Source organism: Ostrea edulis, chromosome 6 (assembly GCF_947568905.1).
Source record: "Ostrea edulis chromosome 6, xbOstEdul1.1, whole genome shotgun sequence".
Lineage (NCBI taxonomy): Eukaryota > Metazoa > Mollusca > Bivalvia > Ostreida > Ostreidae > Ostrea > Ostrea edulis.
In genome coordinates this window covers 13,189,402-13,210,089 of record NC_079169.1, presented here as the reverse complement: position 1 = coordinate 13,210,089, position 20,688 = coordinate 13,189,402, and the positions used below count along the sequence as shown (strand labels likewise).

The 20,688-nt window shown below is 35.5% G+C and overlaps 2 protein-coding genes across 5 annotated transcripts in view; one reads left to right on the top strand and one right to left on the bottom strand.

Moving 5' to 3' along the window:
• Nucleotides 1-865: 865 nt before the first annotated feature.
• LOC130047150 (Bardet-Biedl syndrome 12 protein homolog) lies at nt 866-17,210 on the bottom strand. 3 transcript variants are annotated; one of them, XM_056141568.1, is made up of 10 exons: nt 17,144-17,210; nt 16,565-16,643; nt 15,520-15,645; nt 12,465-13,942; nt 11,190-11,337; nt 9,310-9,456; nt 3,718-3,879; nt 2,912-3,019; nt 1,436-1,598; nt 866-1,210 (listed from the first exon to the last, which is right to left on the bottom strand). In XM_056141568.1, the coding sequence occupies exons 1-10, from the start codon at nt 17,146-17,148 to the stop codon at nt 873-875; spliced, it is 2,754 nt and encodes a 917-aa protein (XP_055997543.1). In that variant the 5' UTR covers nt 17,149-17,210; the 3' UTR covers nt 866-872. The 3 variants fall into 3 exon arrangements, with proteins under 3 accessions (XP_055997543.1, XP_055997542.1, XP_055997544.1); XM_056141567.1 differs by lacking the exon at nt 17,144-17,210 and adding an exon at nt 16,761-16,902; XM_056141569.1 differs by lacking the exons at nt 1,436-1,598; nt 17,144-17,210 and adding an exon at nt 16,761-16,902.
• The window catches only part of LOC130047151 (UDP-N-acetylhexosamine pyrophosphorylase-like), a 25,647-nt gene continuing 21,956 nt past the window's right edge, over nt 16,998-20,688 (top strand). Inside the window, exons 1-2 of one of the 2 annotated variants that reach the window (XM_056141571.1) lie at nt 16,998-17,126; nt 18,215-18,536. In XM_056141571.1, the coding sequence (XP_055997546.1) occupies nt 18,260-18,536 (277 nt within the window). In that variant the 5' untranslated portion in view covers nt 16,998-17,126; nt 18,215-18,259. The remainder of the gene's footprint in view (nt 17,127-18,214; nt 18,537-20,688) is intronic. The other variant, XM_056141570.1, reaches the window with a different exon arrangement.

Here is a 20,688-nt window from a genome sequence, read left to right as displayed (position 1 = left end):
CAGTCTTTAACAATTATATTCAAAAAAGCAGGATTTTACCCAAAAATTACAGTCAAGGAAAGAATATATTCTGCTGTAAAAAAAATTAATCGAACATTTCCAGGTTGAAAGGACTAAAGCCAAAATTGCATGATTTGGCCCTGTCAATCTTTGAAAATAAAACTTTATATTTATAGAAGAAATCTTAGGCCAGACTTTAATTAGAAATTATACTATTAATTTCCATATCGAGTTTTGTGCAGGAAACAGCACGAGCGTAATTATATGCATTGAAACCGGATGCGGTATGTCAAAAATACCTATTTTTTATAGAAATTCTAAACTTTATTTAATAAATTTTTATGGGCGCCACTCTTGAACCACGATGATATTTTATATACGGTTATATCGTTATCTGAGAAATATTGTGTATTAGTTTCGTGTTGGTTTACGTGCGGCGCCATATTTTATTTGATGATTTTGAATTCTTGAAACTTGCCTAGAATTTTCCGGTTGAAATTTGAGATATGAAACTTATTTTTACTGTATGTTACATAAAATGGATATTTTCTTCAATTTCCAGTTTTTAGCGATTTTCATGAAAAAACACATCCTTTTACCCCAAAATTCCAATTTTCCCATGAAAATACAAAAGCCGATTTTTAATATGTTGTTTGCATGTGTTTTCTTGCATGAATAATCAAAATTTCATTTCTGTTACAATTAGTTTGAGGTTTTGCTCATTTTTGAGCTAGATTGACTAGACTAAGGGCCCATGTAACTAAGGTGAGGGTCTCTTACTATTTCATATCATTTAATACAATACCAAAGTTTTACTGTGATACACCAATGGGAGCGCTATGCCAGTATTAACAACTGGTGAACATATAATTTTAAATTTTATTGAGTGAATCAATTCCCGTAACAATAGAAGAGTCAATCTGCAGTAAGACTAAGGCAGTATTCATGGCAGCTGTCCACAAGGCCAGTTTTGTTGTTCCTTCATCATAATAAGGTAGATCTTGTGTACCGTCATGCTCTGTTGTGTAGGGATGGGTGGACAAACCCTGAGGAGAAGATTGTGGGTGAGACTGTCTCTCTGCTAGGGCCAGTGAGAGAAAGTGAACCAACTGAGTGATGGACGAGTGGCCGCACACATAATTACCATAGTTACACAGAACCTCCGCTAACTCCCTCATAACTAGATATTTAGTTCCACTTTCCAACGAATCTGCAAAATAAAACTCTATACTGTCTAGAACAAGAGTTGGAGAGTTCTCTTTTCTTGATATTTCCATTGGGAAGACATAATTTAGCTTTTAAAAAAATTGTCAATATTTGTAAAAGGTTCAGAGATTGATACTGATCATGTTAAGACAACTAAATCCTGCTAGTTGATTATTAGACCTGTAGCTGGAGAGCTGACCCCGGGGGACACACACTATACCTCTCTCACCTGATCTACTGAGTAGAGTGGCTGCACACCGATTCTCTGTTTGACCCCCACCTGGCAACACGGTGCCCCTCTCTAGAGCCCGGGAGAGGGATTGAATGCACCTCCAGAACTCTTGCTCAAAGCAGTTCCTGCCTATCTGGGCGGGATGACTATACACAACCGTCTGTAACAGGAATAAGGAACCACAATTTCACAATAAAGAATGAAAAGCTGGTAGCTAAAAAGGCTGAAGGAAAAATAATGCCAATCATTTTCTATTTGAGAAAACTTTATTTTTGTTTGAATTCAGGATTCTGAAATTGTGTGAGCATAAATTTCTCATATATAATTTAGATTAAATTAGTCATATACAAAATGAACCATCATAAAACTAAGTCAGACTAGACATCATAAAACTTAAGTCTGACAACATTATAAAACTTAAGTCTGATGACATCACAAAACTTAAGTCTGACGACATCATGAAACTTAAATCTGATGACATCTTAAAACTTAAGTCTGACAACATCACAAAACTTAGTCTGATGACAACATAAAACTTCATGAAACTTAAGTCTAACGACTTTAAGTTTGACAAGTCATTGCGAAACTAAGTCTGACAAGACATCATAAAACTTAAGTCTGACAAGATATTACAAAACTTAAGTCTGACAAAATGTTACAAAACTTAAGTCTGACGAGACAGGATTTCAGAATTTACGTCTCAATTAAATGTAACAGTTACTCACAATGGCAAATCACGTGACTTTGACATTATCACAGAAAAAATATCGACGAAAGTCAACACAAGGCATAACTTGTATCAACATTTAAACAGTTTTTTGTTTACAATCAAAATATTTCTGTCCATCAAAACTCTGTCTGTGTTCTCTGCTTCTATCGTAGGTAGAACTACCATTCACTATAGATTTGTTCCTGAGAGAACTCGTCAAAAGTTATGTGACAATTCGATATTGATAAAGGTGTTACTTACTCATTTGAATTTTCCCTTGTGTTGACTGTCGTCGCCATTTTTCCATGTAATTGACCATTTCAAAGTCACATAATTCGCCACCATGGTTACTGATTTACACTAAGTAACTGTATAATATCCAACACACACACACACACACACGCATACTGTAGATACTAACCTGTAAGGTTTAATTTTGCTTGAAAACTTTGTGCCCATGAATGTTTATATGCATTTAATATTTTTTGGCACTATGTACTATTTATTACAAAAAGATTCCCCCCTCCATTGTAGTTGTAGGGTGTAATGGGATATAAAAGGAACAAATTTTAATAGATTTTCTCTGAAAACTGGATTTATTTGGAAAGCAGTGCATTGTTACAGTATATTATAATATGGTTTTGTATATTGAAAATGATTACAAATTTCATAAATATTTCATACAATTTTTAAAATAGCATTGATTTACTTTACATTCTTTTCATATTTTATTGCAATATATACAACTTTTATTTATGATTTACCTGGATTAGTTTGTGAGGAAGTGTGACAGTTAAATAATGCTCATCTGCATCCCTGCATGTCCAGTCATCCTGGAAAGGTTTCATCACGAGACCAGGACAGATGTGAAACTGGAAAAAAAGAAATTTGTTATAATTCAACAGACACAAAACAAGTCTATATACATGCACAAAGTCATGCAAGAAGTAATCGGTTAATTTCCAAAAAAATTGGGGGGGGGGGGGGGGGGGGCAGTACATATATATAGCCACCATCATGTCCGTCCAATCGAGTTTATGTCTCCTTGACACTTTCATCACAATTAATCACAAATATTCCTTGGGACAGACTTTTGAACATTTCCCGTTTTTAGCAACACCAGTATGAATCTGATTCAAAATGTGTCATACAAATACCAATTTGTTTTTAAAGTTCTGTTTTCTGTTTCTCGATTTAGTAACATCTCTTAGAATTGCACATATTGATCAATTCCAGTCTTTCTTGAGAATGCATCCTGAGATCTAGGGAAGTCCAGTCCAGGAATTGATCAATCAAACTTGCCCTACTAACTGAGATCATGAAAAGGTGAAGATTATGAAATGATAAATCTCATAACGCTTAGGAATACAGAGTAGAAGAGAATTGAGCAAACATGGACCCCTGGATATATCAGACGTGGGATCAGACAAACATGGACCCTTGGATATACCAGAAGTGGGATCAGACAAACAAGGACCCCTGGATATACCAGAGGTGGGATCAGGTGCCTAGGAGGAGTAAGCATCCCCTGTAGACCAATCATCTAACAGTACCACATATGTATGTATACCTGACATATATCTGTAATGTAGGTTGCCATGGTGATATCTGATGATGCACAGATACACTGGAGAGCCGAGAATGGAACATTTTCAACCAGAGCGAGATGAGGAAGTTGTTCCTGTAGATCGGGAGATATCTTACCGCTGGCTAAAACAGCGTCTATCTGGTACTGAAACAGACAAAAGGTGGCAATAATGGAAGCAGCCCACTAAAAACAACAACAAGGCCTTAATGGTCACCTGAGCACCCACAGAAAAGTAGCATCTTTAAGATGAATTTTTGCAATGTTTTCTGTATGTGTATCATTGAGTCATGCTATCATTGTATAAAATATGCAATTAAACAAGATTGGCATTTTTGCCAAATTGAAAGACTTCATTTATTGAACAAGAGGCCCACAAACCTTATTGATCACCTGAGAATTAGTTAAATTTTAATAAGTATCAACAACTCCAAGGGCTATGAAATCTATAATAATTTTCCTGTTGTGCATATCTAAGCTAAATTATAATATAATATTCAGCAGCAGAATAAAACAAAATGTGATTTTATAACACAAAATGTTCCCAAAAGTGCACATACTGATAAAAATATTTTACATAAAACATGCATATATTGTATATGCATATATTATATTAACAACTATTTCAGATTTGCACTGGAGTCAGAATCCTGGGGTAGCAAAATTCACCATTTTAGTACATCTCTTCCTGATATTCCTAAATATGCATTTAGTTTTTAGCTCTTCCGAGCCAAAGGCTCAAAGAGCTAATCATATGGCCATATGTTTGGTGTGCGTCAACTTTTTGGGAAAAGGGCTATATCTCAAGAACCCAATGGCCAATTTTTGTCAAATTTGTCACAGGGTATCCTTGGCCCAAGGGCTTTCATTTGTGCAAAAACTAGGGTTGTGACCCTTAACAAGGGGAGATAATTAGGAAAATGCAAACAAAAGTAGTGGTTGCTAAAAAATCTTCTTCAGAATCACTGGGTAAATTATCACCAAACTTATGCATAAGGATGAGGATAGGTTGTATATAAAAAATTGTTCAAGGCATCATCCTGGGGCAAAGGATGTGGTCTCAAGGTCACTTCAAAGTTGACCTTACATTTTGTTTTGTTTAAACTTTGATATTTTGCTTAGTATAAGGACTAAGATCATCAAATTTTGTCAGTTGATGCATCTTGGGACCTAATATCATGTTGTCTCAAAAGTAGGTCATGGTGACCTACGATTTGAATTTCGCCGGTAATTATTATTAAATGGATTTTGATGCATATCTTGGGACACTTTTGAGCCTATGATCATCAAAAGTTGTCAGTTGATGGATCATTAGACCTTGAAGTGCGTCATGTGAAAAGTATGTCACCATGAGGCATGACCTACTTTCTGAATTTTATGGCTAATCATTTATGAATACATTTTAGGTTATTTCACATACCGAGAGGTTTAGAATCATCAAACCTTGTAAGTTGATGCGTCTAGAGGCCTTGAAACATTTATATATAAAAAGTAGGTCACAGTGACCTACTTTTTGAATTTCGCAGACATTCAAATTTCACTTTTTCAATTTTAGATGCATATTTTGGACACTATGAAAGCTAGGATCATCAAACTTTGTCAGTTGATGCATCTGGAGTCTTCATAGTTTGTTGACCAAAAGTAGGTCACTGTGACCTACTTTTGGAATTTGACGGCTATATTTTAATATTTCAGATACTATTTGACTTACAATCATCAAACTTTGTCAGTTGATGGGTCTTGAGTCTTCGGAGTGTGTTGACCAAAAAGTAGGTCACTGTGGCCTACTTTTGGAATTTCACGTTTATATCTGAATATTTCAGATACTTATTGACTTCAATTATCAAAATTTGTCAGTTGATGCATCTTGAGTCTTTGGAGTGTGTCGATCAAAAAGTAGGTCACTTTGGCCTTCTTTTGGAATTTGAAGGCGATATTTGAATACTATTTGACTTGTCAGTTGATGCATCTTGGGTCTTCAGTGTGTCGACCAAAAGTAGGCCACCATGACCTACTTTTGGACAGTTACATTTAAATTTTCAAGTACTATTTGACTAACATCATCAAACTTTGTCAGTTGAAGCATCTTGAGTCCTCGGAGTGTGCAGACTATAAATTAGGTCACCTTGATCTACTTTTTTAACTTTAAAGCTATATCTAAATCAAATGCTAAGAGGTCTAGAATCATGAACCTGTTTCAGTTGATGTATCTTGAGTCCTCGAAGTGTGTCAATTAGGAAGTAGGTCACTGTGATATACTTTTTTAATATCATGGCTATATTTAGATATTTCAGATACTAAGTGGCTTAGATCCATCAAACTTATTAAGTTGATGCATCTTGGCTTCTCAGAGTGTGTCAGCTAAAAGGTAGGTCACTGTGACCTACTTTTGCTTTTTTTTTTGCAAATTTATTCACCTTTCAAACTAAAAACCCAAGGATCATCAAACCTTCACTTAACTCACTTGTTTTTTATTTCAACAGAGCTGAAAAAGTTAAAAAGCAATTTTGTTGATATTGGTTTTAAGAACCATTCCCCAACAATGGCATGAAATGTAATTGCATTAAAAATCTGACAAAATACAATGCGATCCCTTTGATCTAATTGTATGCATAGTAAATTCGGTATTTAGCACCCTAACCGTCTCTATGTCCCTTGAAAAAATTCATGTAGAAGAGAAATATATACTACCCAGATATGCACGTAGGTTAAGTAATTTCATTTTGTACTATTGTAATTATTTTGATTGCCTAATCTAATAGTGTACTGTATGATATCCCCTTCATACACTATCATGTGATAGGTCTTTAAAACCTTGTTAATTGATGAATCTTGGTCAGTGAGAATTTTTGCCTGTTCTACAATGTATCAGAAGAGCGATTCTAGGCCCATGGGCCTCTTGTTATATAGTATCAGCAAAATTAAAGTAATTCCACCCTCCGGTGACATCATAAGATTTTACAAAAAGCAATGATTCATTTAGATTTATGCATGATATTACCAAAAATTTTGTTGGAGTCTGTTCCAATGGTTATTGCAAAAAAAAATCTTGTTATACATCAAATATTTCGAAAGTCTAAGTTATATAAGTAATCAATATGTTTCAAAATATTGAATCCAAGGGCAATGACTCTGTTTTCATTGAATCCTTTATCAAGTTCATTATGCCATATATTTTTCTTACTTTTTAGAGAAATTTTGAATAGTTTTGAAAAGAAACAGTTTCATGAAATCGCTATGAATACTATTGTATCGTTTTAAAAACGATATCGCATTAATGATGCTGTTGAAGGAAAATTGCATTTTTCTGACATTGATATATGAGGGTTGTTCGATATGTAATGTGTATTGTACGATATCTCAAAACCATTTGCCTCAAATAGTGAAATGAACATTGCATCCCTTCAAAGTATTCTCCACAGTTTGAAATACATAATTTCAATCTCTGAATCTATTTCTGAAATGTGTCACGGTACACTGATTTAGGTAGGCCTCTGAGGCACTGACTGATGGCTGAACCAAGGGCTTGTAACGACGACCAGATAAGAAATTTTTAAGTTTTAGAAAAAGGAAAAAGTCGCATGGGGCCAGATATGTTGAGTGTGGCAAAATGGTAACCTTCTCCGACTTCAAAAATTGCTTCACAAACAAAGCTGTATGTGATTGAGCATTATCATGAAGTAGACGAACATGCCTAAATCCTGACACAGGGCGTCGTTTATGATAATATTTCTTGGGACTTTTTTAGTATAACATCTCGGTAATACCGACCTGTAACACTTTTGCCCTTTGGCACTGGAATTTGTATGGCTATACCATCACCTGAGAAGAAAATGCAATAAAGAATCTTCTTTGTGCTTATGGTTCTTATGGCAAGTACAGGCCTTGTACCACGTTTAGTTAGCCATATTTTGTTTCCAATTTTTCTTACTGGTTTGAAATAGTGAACCCATGTTTTGTCACCATTAACAATGTTTGCAAATTGTTTTTGATTGAATTTGGGAAACATTTTAAGCAATTGCTTAGCAGTTTGTGCTGGTACCTGTTTTTGATCATCTGTCAATATATGCGGTATCCATCTGGCAGAAATCTTTCGTACTTTCAAAATATACTTCAAAATTAAATGCACCCATAATAGCAATATGCCAACAGCTTTGGCAATATCACGAATCGTGTATCAGCCATCACTTACAATTATTTCCCTGACTTTTGAGACATTTGACATGCCTGTTACAGTCACAGGTCGGCCAGATTTTGTTGCATCTTTGACAGACTCTGTGCTAGTCAGGATTTCTTTCTCCACCTACGAACTGTCTCATAAGATATCAGGCCCATAAACTTCCCGCAATTCAGTAAAAATCTGCATTAGCGAATGACCGAGTTTTGTGAGAACTTTTATATAAGCTCTAATTTCTTCAATATTCTCAACCCGTTTCCCAACCATTTTTACAACAGTGGTCAACGACTGGCTCTATTGAAATGCCTACAAGTTTAAAACTATGTGGAGCTGAAGAATCATGTTTATACTGTTGGAAAGGTACATGTATTGAATAGAACTATTCAAGAGTATCATCATCCACGAAATCGTGCAAAGCGTTATCACGCTGTGATACAATACACATTACATATCGAACAACCTTCATATGATTTTGTATATCTGTCTCACATCTAAAAAGTGTGATGACTTGCATATCTTATTTGATAATTTAGAAGTTTTATCACTAATAAATTGAAATAAATACACATTTTAAACTTTTATCAGATGATAATGCCAGTATGGAGTTACCTTAAGAATGATAAAGACAAAAATCACGTTAATTTTCATCCCACTATGGGGTTTTTAGTAAAGGAATATTCGCGATCATGAAATTTACACTTTTGGTAGAGGCCTTTCTGCTCTACATGACTAAGCATTTAGTTTTTATGCACCCGCCACGAAGTGGTTGGGGCATATCGTTTTACCCTTGTCTGTCCTTCAGTGACACCTAATTTCCCGGTCTTTTTTTCTAAACGGCTTTAGATATTGAATTGAATTGATTTCTTGTATGAAGGTGTATATTCAGTTTGAGTTTTGTTCCGGTTCATCAAATTTTGATGGAGTTGTGCCCCTTTAATGTAGAAAAATTCTGACCATTAACATTCATAGTATCACTCTCAGATTCTGACCATTGACATTCATAGTATCACTCCCGGATTCTGATCATTGACGTTCAAATTCCCATGAATACACATATCCATGGTTTATTGTGGTGCATTTTAAAAGTCTGTAACTGAAATTGAAATTTTGTTTCTCTTATTTGACAAATTGCCTCTACAAATGTTCATTGTTTTTTCTGTCAAGAAAATTATTCGTTTTCTTACCGGTACTAATATTGTGAAACCTCGTTTTAATGGAATTCTTTGTTCTTTTGACCCCATGTGATATGGCTTTGATTTTATCAAAACATTTTCTCCATCTATACATTTATTGCCAACAAGAATAAAATATTTTCCTTACTTATCCAGCAATAGGTCACAAGAGTGGTTTGAAATGGGGAAATTGAGTTTTAAATTTCTCCGTAATTTCACTATTCATACCAGCTGTAGACACTGAGTGATCTCCCCTGTCCATGAATCGCGCGAGCAGTCAGTGAACTGCTGGAGGGAGGCAGTGGTGGTCACTCTGTCCAGTGTGGATCGATACCCCTTGTGACAGAATGTGGGAGTGATGTCACCATTGATGACCTAAACAAAATTGATGTACAGAAACATGAAGCCTTCTAAAGATATATATACTACTAAGCAGTTCTATTCCAAAGGCCATTGTTTTCCAGGCCGAGCAAGAATCCAAATTCAAGGGATAAAAAAATGTAGTGAAGTTGCCCACAGACTTACATAAACATGTACAGTTTACTATCAATTATAATTTTGTTCAAAACCATGGAATCTTATCCAAATTGTTTAAGGTCAAATAAAATAATATGTGTGGTTCTGGTTACACTCCCTTGAAAATTAAAGTAGTTAGGCCAATTCAACTTGATTAGTAGATTATCATCCAGTGTCACCAAAAAGTATGGGGTGGGTGGGAGGATTTTATTTTTTAATTTTTATTTTCTCAGAAAAATAATGACAAACGAGTAGTGAATCATTTAATGCCAGATGAATCTATGCTTATTTCACAGACGAATTCCAGGTTAAGCTCTAATTTCAAACACAGAAAGATGAGAAATTAAGAAAACCATAATATGATCTATTTTCTTCACGTGGCTTTTCACGTTGCCATACTGGAAATGTAAACAAGAAGTGTAAATACTGGAGTCAGACCTGTAAATTTTCCAGAAATCGCAAACTCCGCAAAATGAAAAAATTCCGGACAGGCCGATTTTGAGGGGCGGGAGGGGATGATAATCTATCAATTAAGTTGAATTGGCTTTGGTAGGGATTTTATTTATTTTTATTTTTTTTAATTTATTCTTTTTTAATGATAGATTTTAGATGGAAACCCAATTTTCTTTTATTTTCACTTCTTTGCTGTACATGTAACATTTATATATGATGTAATATATACCTATCAAAATTGATAGCGATCACCCTAGTTTTGACAATTCTTATATATATATTTCAAATAAAAAAAAATAAATTCAGGGAAAAAAATCAGTGCATTTGCCAAAAGCATGTTTTTGAACATGAAAGTAGGAAATGATATTTCAACTAGAGTACTGTTTACAAGCCCTTCCAAGTTTTTAAATCTATCCAACTTTTTCAAAAATAATGAGGGTGATCACTCAGTATATTCAAACAACCTGAAATGTACTATTGTTTATGTAAGCACTCTTTGGTTCTACATCACTTTCTGTCTAATGTTAGATGGCCTGTAGTAATATTAAGTGTTTACAGCTTAGCATTTTAGCAGTATTTATATACAGTCCACTCCACTTATATTGAAGTCAGTTATATTGAAGTTAAAATAAATCCCTCAGTAGTAATATTTGTGTTAAGTTCAGCATTTGTTATTATATTGAACTTTGGATATAATGAACAATTTGGGTTGGTCCCCTGAATTGCATTATATCTGGAGTAGACTGCATTGGTTATGAATGAACTTCCAGTCAAGCTTCACCTGAAGGAAAACGGGTCAAAACCTATATCTATGGTATATATTATGCACACCTCATTAAAGAAAATCTTGAAAAAAGTATGTATCATATATTAGGCAAAATACGTTTTTGGAAATGGTCAAAAAAAGTTTAGGGTCGGGGGTAGAAACTTGGGATGGTTGGGTAACCAAAACCACACATTTTTTTATTTGGCCTAAGTTATATTTTCTATCTGTTCGAGAAATGTCAGACAAATGAGCATGTTGAGGTAGCTAGCTGGTTAAGAAATGAGGAAGCTATCTTGTTTTCCAGGAGAACATATATCATTCTCCTCTGAACCAAAGTTCATGTAATTCTCCATGATAACAGAGGACCCTTTACCACAGTTCTGAGAAGTCGGTCTCCTGAGTGGACGATGTTTGTGATGACATCAGTGGACACCTGGATCACAACGCCCTCTACAATGCCAGGGTTGTCGTGCAGGAGCCGTGCGGGGCTGGTGATGATGTAAACACCGCAAACATCCAGTCTGAAAATGTTAATAGTGCTGGAATAAATTGTTGAATACATTGCTTTATGAATGAAATATTCTAAAAATAACAAAGAAAGAAAAGTATCATGAATACTCCACATTTTCCCCATTGTGGATAACATATTTATTAATGATTGTACCACAATACACATCTCTTAAATTTCCAATAAACCTTTTGACATCCAAAGGCCTCTTACATTTTATACCTTGAGGTAATGTGCAATGGCTGAACAGATCCTACAGAAATATATTGCTGCACATTATGTATGAGTGGAATGGAACAAGAGGTACTGTGAGCAATGCTCACTAAGAATACCCCCCTGCTTAACCCAATCTCCCAAAGGGTGTTGTTAATAGGTATAAATTACTTCTTTCCTGAGTGTAAAAAAGAAAGGGCATGACAAAACCTTGGGTAGTCTCTTTTCTAGGATTGTTCTTGACCTTTGACCCCAAAATTAATAGGGCACATCTTCATCCCATGGGTAGTCCATATGTACGATATGGTGACTGTAGGTGGAAAGGATAACACTTTAGAGGCTGAAAACCATATTGGTACTTCAATGTCCAGTGTGCTTAACCTTTTGACCCCAAATTCGATAGGGAACATCTTCGTCTCATGGGTAGTCTATATGTATGATATGGTGACTATAGGTGGAAAGGATAACGTGATAGAGCCCAGAAACCATATTGCTACTTTGATGTCCATTGCACTTGACCTTTTGACCCCAAAATCGATAGGGAACATCTTCGCCCCATTGGTAGTCCATATGTATGATATGGTGACTGTAGGTGGAAAGGATAATGTTTTAGAGCCCGGAAACCATTACATCTACAGATGGATGGACAGACAACTCGATTCCAGTTTACCTCCCTCCCCCCTGAACAACAACATTGTTGCAGGGGGTATAATAATGAACTCGCTGTTGAAATTGTGAAAAGTATATAAACACTTTTGATACGAAAATATTGTTAGAAAATATAAACCTCCCCCTTCGGACTTACAGTTATTTTGCAAAAAATGATTTGACCTCAGAGGTTATTCTTTAATAAATTACTCCAATGTGGTAATTATATGTATTAGATGCATGGATATTGAAATCATGTTTGTCAGATCAGAAAATTACCTGAGTGCTTCTTCATTTGGGGACTGCATGATCGCTACTTTGAGTACTGCATCCATGACGTCCTCACAACCATGACTCAGTCCTCTGGCTATTGACTGGTACCCAGTACCTTGAATCGTTGACTGGTTCAATGAAGAGCTTTCAGAAATTTCCACATCTTTGTCCTTCATGGAGAATCTGTCAGGATCTGTACTATCTGACAGTTGTCTACAACTGACATTCTCGTCAGTGTTCAAAGGGTAATTCTCATGTTCTCCACTTAACTCAGTCACTGTGGAATCTAAATTTTGGTAGTGTCTACTACGACTGAGTGTTTTTGATGAAGATGATTTAATTTTTAATTTTGAGATCAAATGATTCAATTTTTCTATTGATGTATTTTGAGTTTTGATATTTCCCCCTGCAGTTGGAGGAGCCATCTCAGCGACTAAGGACTGTTCCTCTGGTTCGGTAGATGTATGATTAACCTCCAAATCTCGCGACTCCCACAAAGCATTTCCTCCGCTGAGTTCTTCAACAGTTGATTCTATTGTTTTGAAATGTCTACTGCTGTTTTTAACTTTATTATGGCTACTTCTGACATTTGACAAATTCTGGAGATGTTTTCCGAGCAGCTTTGGACTTTCTTGTGCTTTTTCACCCATACTTTGTGTGGATTTTGGGTAAAGGTCTTTCTGTTTCTTGGAATCCATCTCTATATCACAAAAGCACTGGTCAAAGTCATCATCCTCTGGAGACTGATTGCGAATGACTTCCCATCGGACCGGTTCCTGAGTATTGCTATATTTATTCAGGGTCTCTGGAAGCATACTATTAGCTGGTATTGATGGACCCGTCATTTGAAATGTCTGGGAATCTATTAAAGGTCCTGCCCTTTGAAATTTTTGGGAGTCTACATCACATGCACTGGTTTGAAATGTATTTGATTTCACCACTCTAGGAACATCGTCAAAGCACTCCTCAAATTTGTCCTCATCAGTGTCCTCACATTCTCCAGATTTAAGAGATGTGACCTGCATTGAATTCAGCACCACATCATCAACATCCACATCAAAGTAGCCACTTGCTCCATGCCATGTGCTGGAGGTGTCGGCGAGATTATCAATTTGTCTGGTGTCCAGTGGGACGTCGGCCATGAAGAACCAGCTCACATCATCTAAATCCTCCTCCTCTGTTTCTAAGTTAGACATTCTAAGTTTAACTGCTGGAATTTGACCAACTTCTGTTGATCTATCAGTTTGTATGTCTTGTTTATTGCCAGTGAGATGTACCTGATTCTCGGATGATTTAAAACTATCGGGTAATAGTTCATTTGTACATGAGTTACTACCCTTTAATGTTTCTTTTGTTACAAAACATGGATCAATCTTTTCTTCTGGTATGTGATCCGCTATCTGGATTTCAATCTCTTTCGTTACTTCTTCGCAAATTTTAAGACCTGCTTCTAAATGTTCTTGAATCTGGCACACTGGTATACCCTGGAAGTAGTGTTAATTATTAGTACATTATATACTAAACGGGTTTCAGGCCTGTAACGGTGGGTGTCATTTTCAAGGGAATAAAAATATGATTAGCAGTGAAAAGTTGTCTTAGCTTAGAATACATTCTGATGGCCTAATGTTTGGTTTCAGATTGCTTCAAATAATCTATGAAATACAACTGCCTCATGTTTGAATTTGCTATATTAGAACATATGTACGTGTAATATTACCCAAAATATCATTCTATGATTAATAACAATACATATAATATCACTCTATAATAACAATATCTCTACTATTATTCTATTAAAACAATACATGTATTGATTGATTGATATTTTATTTTTTTACGTCCTGTCGAGAATTTTTCACTCATATTGAGACGTCACCAGCTGTAGGTGAAGTACCACAAATTTAAACTCATGCTTAGTGCTCAGGGGCTTAGCAGGGTTCTTTATCATGTCAACGCTTGCTGTGACACAGGACGTCTATTTTTAAGGCCATATCCAAAAGACAGTGATTCTCACTTTTAAATGCCGAGCATTTGGTGAAGGAGCAATCACTACCTATTTTAACAGCTTAGAGTTGAATCGGCCAAAGCACAAGCAGAACTCGAACTCACGACCTTCCAGTTACGAAGCAAATGCTCTACCACCGAGCTACTGGTAATATTACTCTATAAAAGCAATACATGTAATATTGCCCTATAATAACAATACATGTATCTTGCTTAACTTGCTTAATGTCTTGCTCGAGAATTTTTCACTCATATAATATTACCCTATAATAACAATAGATGTAATATTGCCCTATAATAACAATGCATAAAATATTACCCTATATTAACAATACATGTAATATTACCCTATAATAACAATACACATAATATTGCCCTATAATAACAATACACATAATATTGCCCTATAATAACAATACACATAATATTGCCCTATAATAACAATACATGTAATTTTGCCCTATAATAACAATATATAATATATTACCCTATGATAATGCCTTTTAAAAATGGTGACATCATGAGTTGTCCGCTTTTAAAATAGATTTGTGTCCCATGGCCACTTGTAGCAACTTGTCATGCATCCAACCTTAAGGGCAAGTGCAGCAGAGTGTGAAATCGGATGAAGAATGGGTCAATCGTTATTCTTGTGACATCCACCAGTTTGATATATACATTATCATGTGAGTCATTAAAGAAAACACATAGTATGTCAAATTTATGAATTTTGATCAATCTGAATATTTTAGAGAGAGTTTGACTCAGTTTGTACATGCATTACCCGGTATTTACTTTTTCTCAAAATTTCATCATGTTCATGTATCCCAATATGGTTGCTTGCTATCAAGCACATTTGTTGTCTTGATCTGATCTTTTTACCTGCTGCGACAGGAAGGAACATCATTGACGTGCATGTGATCTGGGTCATATTACCTCTCATCGCCATGACAGTTATTTTCTTGCATAGGAACAGTTTTCATCAAATAGAATCAAGTGCCTTATTCTGAGGAATAAATTCAGTCATAAGAATGTTTTTCACAGCTGCAGTTTGTTTTACCTGATGATGTAGAGAGCTAGATAGTTTGTACAGCTCAGTGATGAGGTATATCAAAGATTTCACTCCAAATCCATATTCCTTGTGGAAGGCTGTGCACACCGAAATCACATACTGTAGTACTGGATCCTAAAAAGGCAATCACACAATTATCACATACTGCATTAATGAATCCTATAAAAAGCAGCTACACAATGACCAAGCTGTCGATGAGATTATCACAGACATTATTATCACTGTTAGATCCACTCAGAAATAGAAGAGGTCATCTAACATTTTATATTCTTTGAGTCAATAATTGAACCTCCTTTGCATGCAGTGTCACTAGCACGATGGAAAACTGCACCTAGAGACCCTCCATTCCAGTTGACATGTGGTTTGTGTTACCATGATGTACCGCACTCTCTACAACATCATAGACAATATACCACCCATCCCTCTACAGCCTACAGGAACATCAACAAGAGGCCATTCTAAACGGTTCCTTCAACCTTTCTGCCACATCAAAATCTACCAGGATTCATTTTCCCCAGCCGCTATCTCCCTCCGGAACCCCTTGCCACAGTACTCGTGGATGCCGATTCACTTGAGACCTTCGAAGTCCAAATCGGAGAACAAATGACATGTACCATAGATGCGAAAAGTTTTTATCCAGTTTTAATCATGCACCCTTCACTATTACATTTTGACCTTTTATCCATGTACGACTAATGCTCCGGATGAAGCCATGTTCATTAAATATTGTATTGCAAGAAGAAGATGCTACTTTTAGTGTTATGTATACAAAATCAAATTTGAGTTTGAATACCAATTTAACGTGTTACACAATAAGAAGTCTTGACATTAAAACATAAATGGCTTTTGACACAATCTGTGTAAACTGGCACATATAGTATAATAGGATATACTGACCTGTATATGCCACTAGATGCATACATTGTGTCTAAACCTTGTAGTCTTATCACCATTTTCACAAAACAAATATGTAAGTGATCATTAAAGACGACTATTTGTACAATGTGAAATCAGTATGTGCAATGCCACGTACCTGCAGATCCAAATGCTGAAGGATTAAACAAGGATCGGTAAAGAACATGTGCCTGTCTTCTGAAATTAAGCAAGTTACTCTGAAAAGAAATGTATCGTATTCAATATTATTTTTAACAACTTATCTGATAGGCCTCAACTTCCAAAACATTCATTGCGACAATCCAAACTATACATAAATAGGGCTTATCAGATACCTTCTCATTGTATTTATAACGTATAATTCTGTGCAAATTCGGTCCAAGCATGAGCGATGCGTTCCGAACAAATGTTTACCTCAGTGTTGACCCTTGACCTTATCCACCTCCACCCATCGATTAACTTACTCATGTTAATGGAATATTGGGTGGGCCAAATAAAAATTTCCAACCTACTTATTAAATATATGCAGTAAAAACAATAGAAGAGCAAAATATGAACGCAATATATTTAAATCTTCCCTGCTTTCTCTCTGATGGTTTACATTTTAATGCGCAGGTATTATGAACTCGTTGTTACACGTGTCACTTCCGGTAAACAAATTCGTCTGCAGTAAGGGGACTGGCTTTATAGTAAGCGTACAGGTGAGTTTAAGTTTTACCTCATTAACAATAAATCTGCTCAGTTGTATACTGTGTGTGAGTTGCTTGTGAGGGCTGACCATAACTTGAGTCGTTCGAATGTCGGAATGGAATCGGTAGAGATAGACCCCCGGTAGGCTACACCAGGCTATACGCTGACATGATGAGCTGAGTGCGCCTCTGTCAACCTGGTCTGAAAGAGGGCGTAAAAATGTTGATATGTAATAAACTATATAAGTCGTGATTAAAGCTGTCTGAGTGTCATCATGTACAATTTACACGTGCGTCTCTCGTGTTACAGTTACAACTGTCATTGTCACCATGCCTAGTTTAGTAGTTATCCTCCATACCTGTAATCTACTGTCTACCTGTCAGTTTTGCGGACAGTGATTTCTAAGAATTGCATTGATTTGAGAAAGACTCCGTTGTGTCTGTATTATTGTACACTTGGTTTTCCTGGTAATCGGCTATAGTCTGGAAGACTTCTATAGTGTGGGGTTATCTCTAGTCTATGTACATTGGTGTTTCCTACTTAAGTTACTTTAAGCTTCTGTCATGTATATTGGATTTGTTCTTCAACAGATTATCATATATCTTTTTCTATGTGAAAGACCAGATTTATGATGGATGATTAACATCCCCTGGTAACTTTCATGTGATTGAGGTTTAACTAGTATTTTACTGTATGCACTTGACTTTTTTGAAGAACTGGGCTGTATTCAAGAGCATAGCAGCAAGCCTAGTGGTGAGGTATGGTGGCTGACTTGTGCCATTTTACAATTTATTGTCTTTGGTTAAATTTCGAGGTGAAAAGACAACAAAACAATATTTAGCAACTTTTCACCCTGAAATAACGAAAAGACAACATAATGAAAATTATCTACTTTTCGCCTTGAAAAGAGGACAAATTGTGAAATGGCACAAATCAGCCACCATACGTAGCCCCAAGGCTAGCTAGCTGCTACATACAATGCAGTCTTGTTGATAACTATAATCTGATATACATATAATGGTCAATCAGAGTAATAGTTATTTCATAAGAGCTTTCGTTTTCAAACATTGCTGCAGACATTGTATGATTTATTTTGCAGTAAATCAAAATTAACAACAAATAAAAAATACTCAAACTCGGAGACATGAACATAGAAGAGCTGAGAGGACGTTTAGAAGAAGCAAACCAAGGACATCTCCTGCAGTATTGGGACCAACTTTCTGATTCAGAAAAACAGCAACTCTATAAAGAACTTAGTCCTCGAGACTTCAATGAAATTAATGGATTCTATAAGGCGGCCATGGAGGACCTGTCCTCGGCATCGGAGAAGCTGGACGACCTGTTGGAGCCCCTGCCTAAGGAGGTCTGTGGAAGAGCAGTGAACACTGGCCAAGAAACTCTGTTGCAATATGATATTGATGGTATGCATATCTTTAATACTTGTTACTTTTATAGCATTTGTGACTAAAATTCACTTTCCTCTTATCAAAATGTTTTAATTATTTTCCCCAGTTATACAATAGTTTTCTCTGATGTAGCAATTGATCCTATATTTGTTAGGTAATAGTTATTCAATTCTTGTAAGCTTTTCTGTATATTGAATCTATATATATGCATTTAGAATGTAAAGCATTGTCTTTTATGGGTTTATCTATGTCCAGACTGCATTTATAGAATTACAGTAGTAATATTTTATCATTACTTCCTAGTCCACTATCTAAAAATCCAATTTAATCGATTCACCTGTCCCTTCATGTTGTGCAGTCAATATATTTTGTGCATTATCTGCCTTAGTCAGCTCATAGCATTGTAAGATTGTACCAGCACTTCCTGGTTCCAGGCTGGAGGTGTGAATTTTCCACTTGAGTACATGTACCATTGTATACACAAACTGAAGTTTAAAGATCTAAAATATTTAAAACACCGATTAAGTACCCCAGTTTCTACATGCAGTGTTTATAGTCAGTAGAATTTAAGGTGATATCAATGAAGTGGTGTAGAGTAACTGTAGTACACAAAGTTCGTCTCACAAACGCTGTTAATTAAGAAAGCACAAGATCAGGCTTCAATGATTATCATTATAATAGATTAGTGTAAATGTAATTTTTGTATACAGTTTGTTGGTCCATACAAGTTATGTTAGTAACTTTATGGAGCCTTTTATAAGTAGTATTGTGTGACAATGAGTCCGGATTGAAGAGTGTTTTCACCTGATCTACTTACCCCCTTCAAGGTTTTATATCGTAGGAAATATCCAAAGTGCACTTCTAATTCAGAATGAAATTTTGCTTTTAATTTTTTTTTTTTTCAATAGAATTTACTTTCAAAAAAAAAAAAATATACATTCCAGGGACTCTTGTCATGTTATGAAATTTAATGTTAGGGAATATAAATATTTTAAGATTAATTGAAATATAAATTGGAAATAGTTTATGATGTCTTAAATCTATGGCCATTCACCGTTTGTCAACAGTTGAATTCCCGTAGTGCCTCGGATGTTTCCAACTTGTAATGCGACTGTTTGTAGGTAGATATATATAAATGGTATGAAGAATTCCTAAATGACGTTTAATGAAGAAGACATTACAGGGTTGCTAACAGGAATGAGCTGTAAATTCTGCAATGTGTTGACTCAGTGCGGTGTTTGTGTGCCGTACTTTGATCTATCATCTGGGATTGTTGCAGGTTTTGGGGGAAACTACCTTTTTTGTAATCATTAGGAGGAACTTATAATTAGGCATGGACCAAAGGGTCCACTGGTCTTGTTGCAAGTAAGCACCTCAGCTAATATATCAATTCTAGCCATTTTTAACACATTAAATGGAGGGCAAAATATATTTGGATACATTTTTTTAACAATTAACTCACCTGTTTTTGTTTTTTCATTTTTTCTGGAACATGGTACATGTTTAAGGTAATTTTTGGCACTTTTTAATGTAATGGAAACATTTTGAATCCAGGGTATATTTTCTCTAGGGGAAAAATATTGAACTTCTATAATGAACAATTTAGATTAATTCCCAGTCACATCACATTATTCCATGTAACCAGTACTAGAGTTCTATATAAGAATTCCTCTTGTCACATTATTAGATCTATCAGTGGGGTAATATAAGAATTATTAGATTTATCAGTGGAGTAATACACTGTATAAGAATTATTAGATATCAGTGGGGTGAAATAAGAATCTCCAACGTCCTAGTGGGATAGAAAACTCTCACTCTGACAAGTTGAATATTTCTGTCAGGGACAAGGCTTGCTATCTGTCCCTGACTGAGGTAACCCCGAGGCTTGCTGTCTGTCCTTGGTTCAAATAGTCAGTACTGAGAGTGAGATAAATTTCATGACCTGACATGGATCAACTCATAATGATTTTTTTTTTTACCTGACATGGATCAACTCATTATGATTTTTTCTTGCTCCTATTTTGAGTGAATTATATTGATTAATTCTGAAAAATATTGATGAAACAGAATTATACTCATATTAAATTCTTTATTTTTCATTATAGACATGTTAGATACAAATGGTCAGACAATCAACAATGGTCAGACCTGGGACCGTATCCATAAA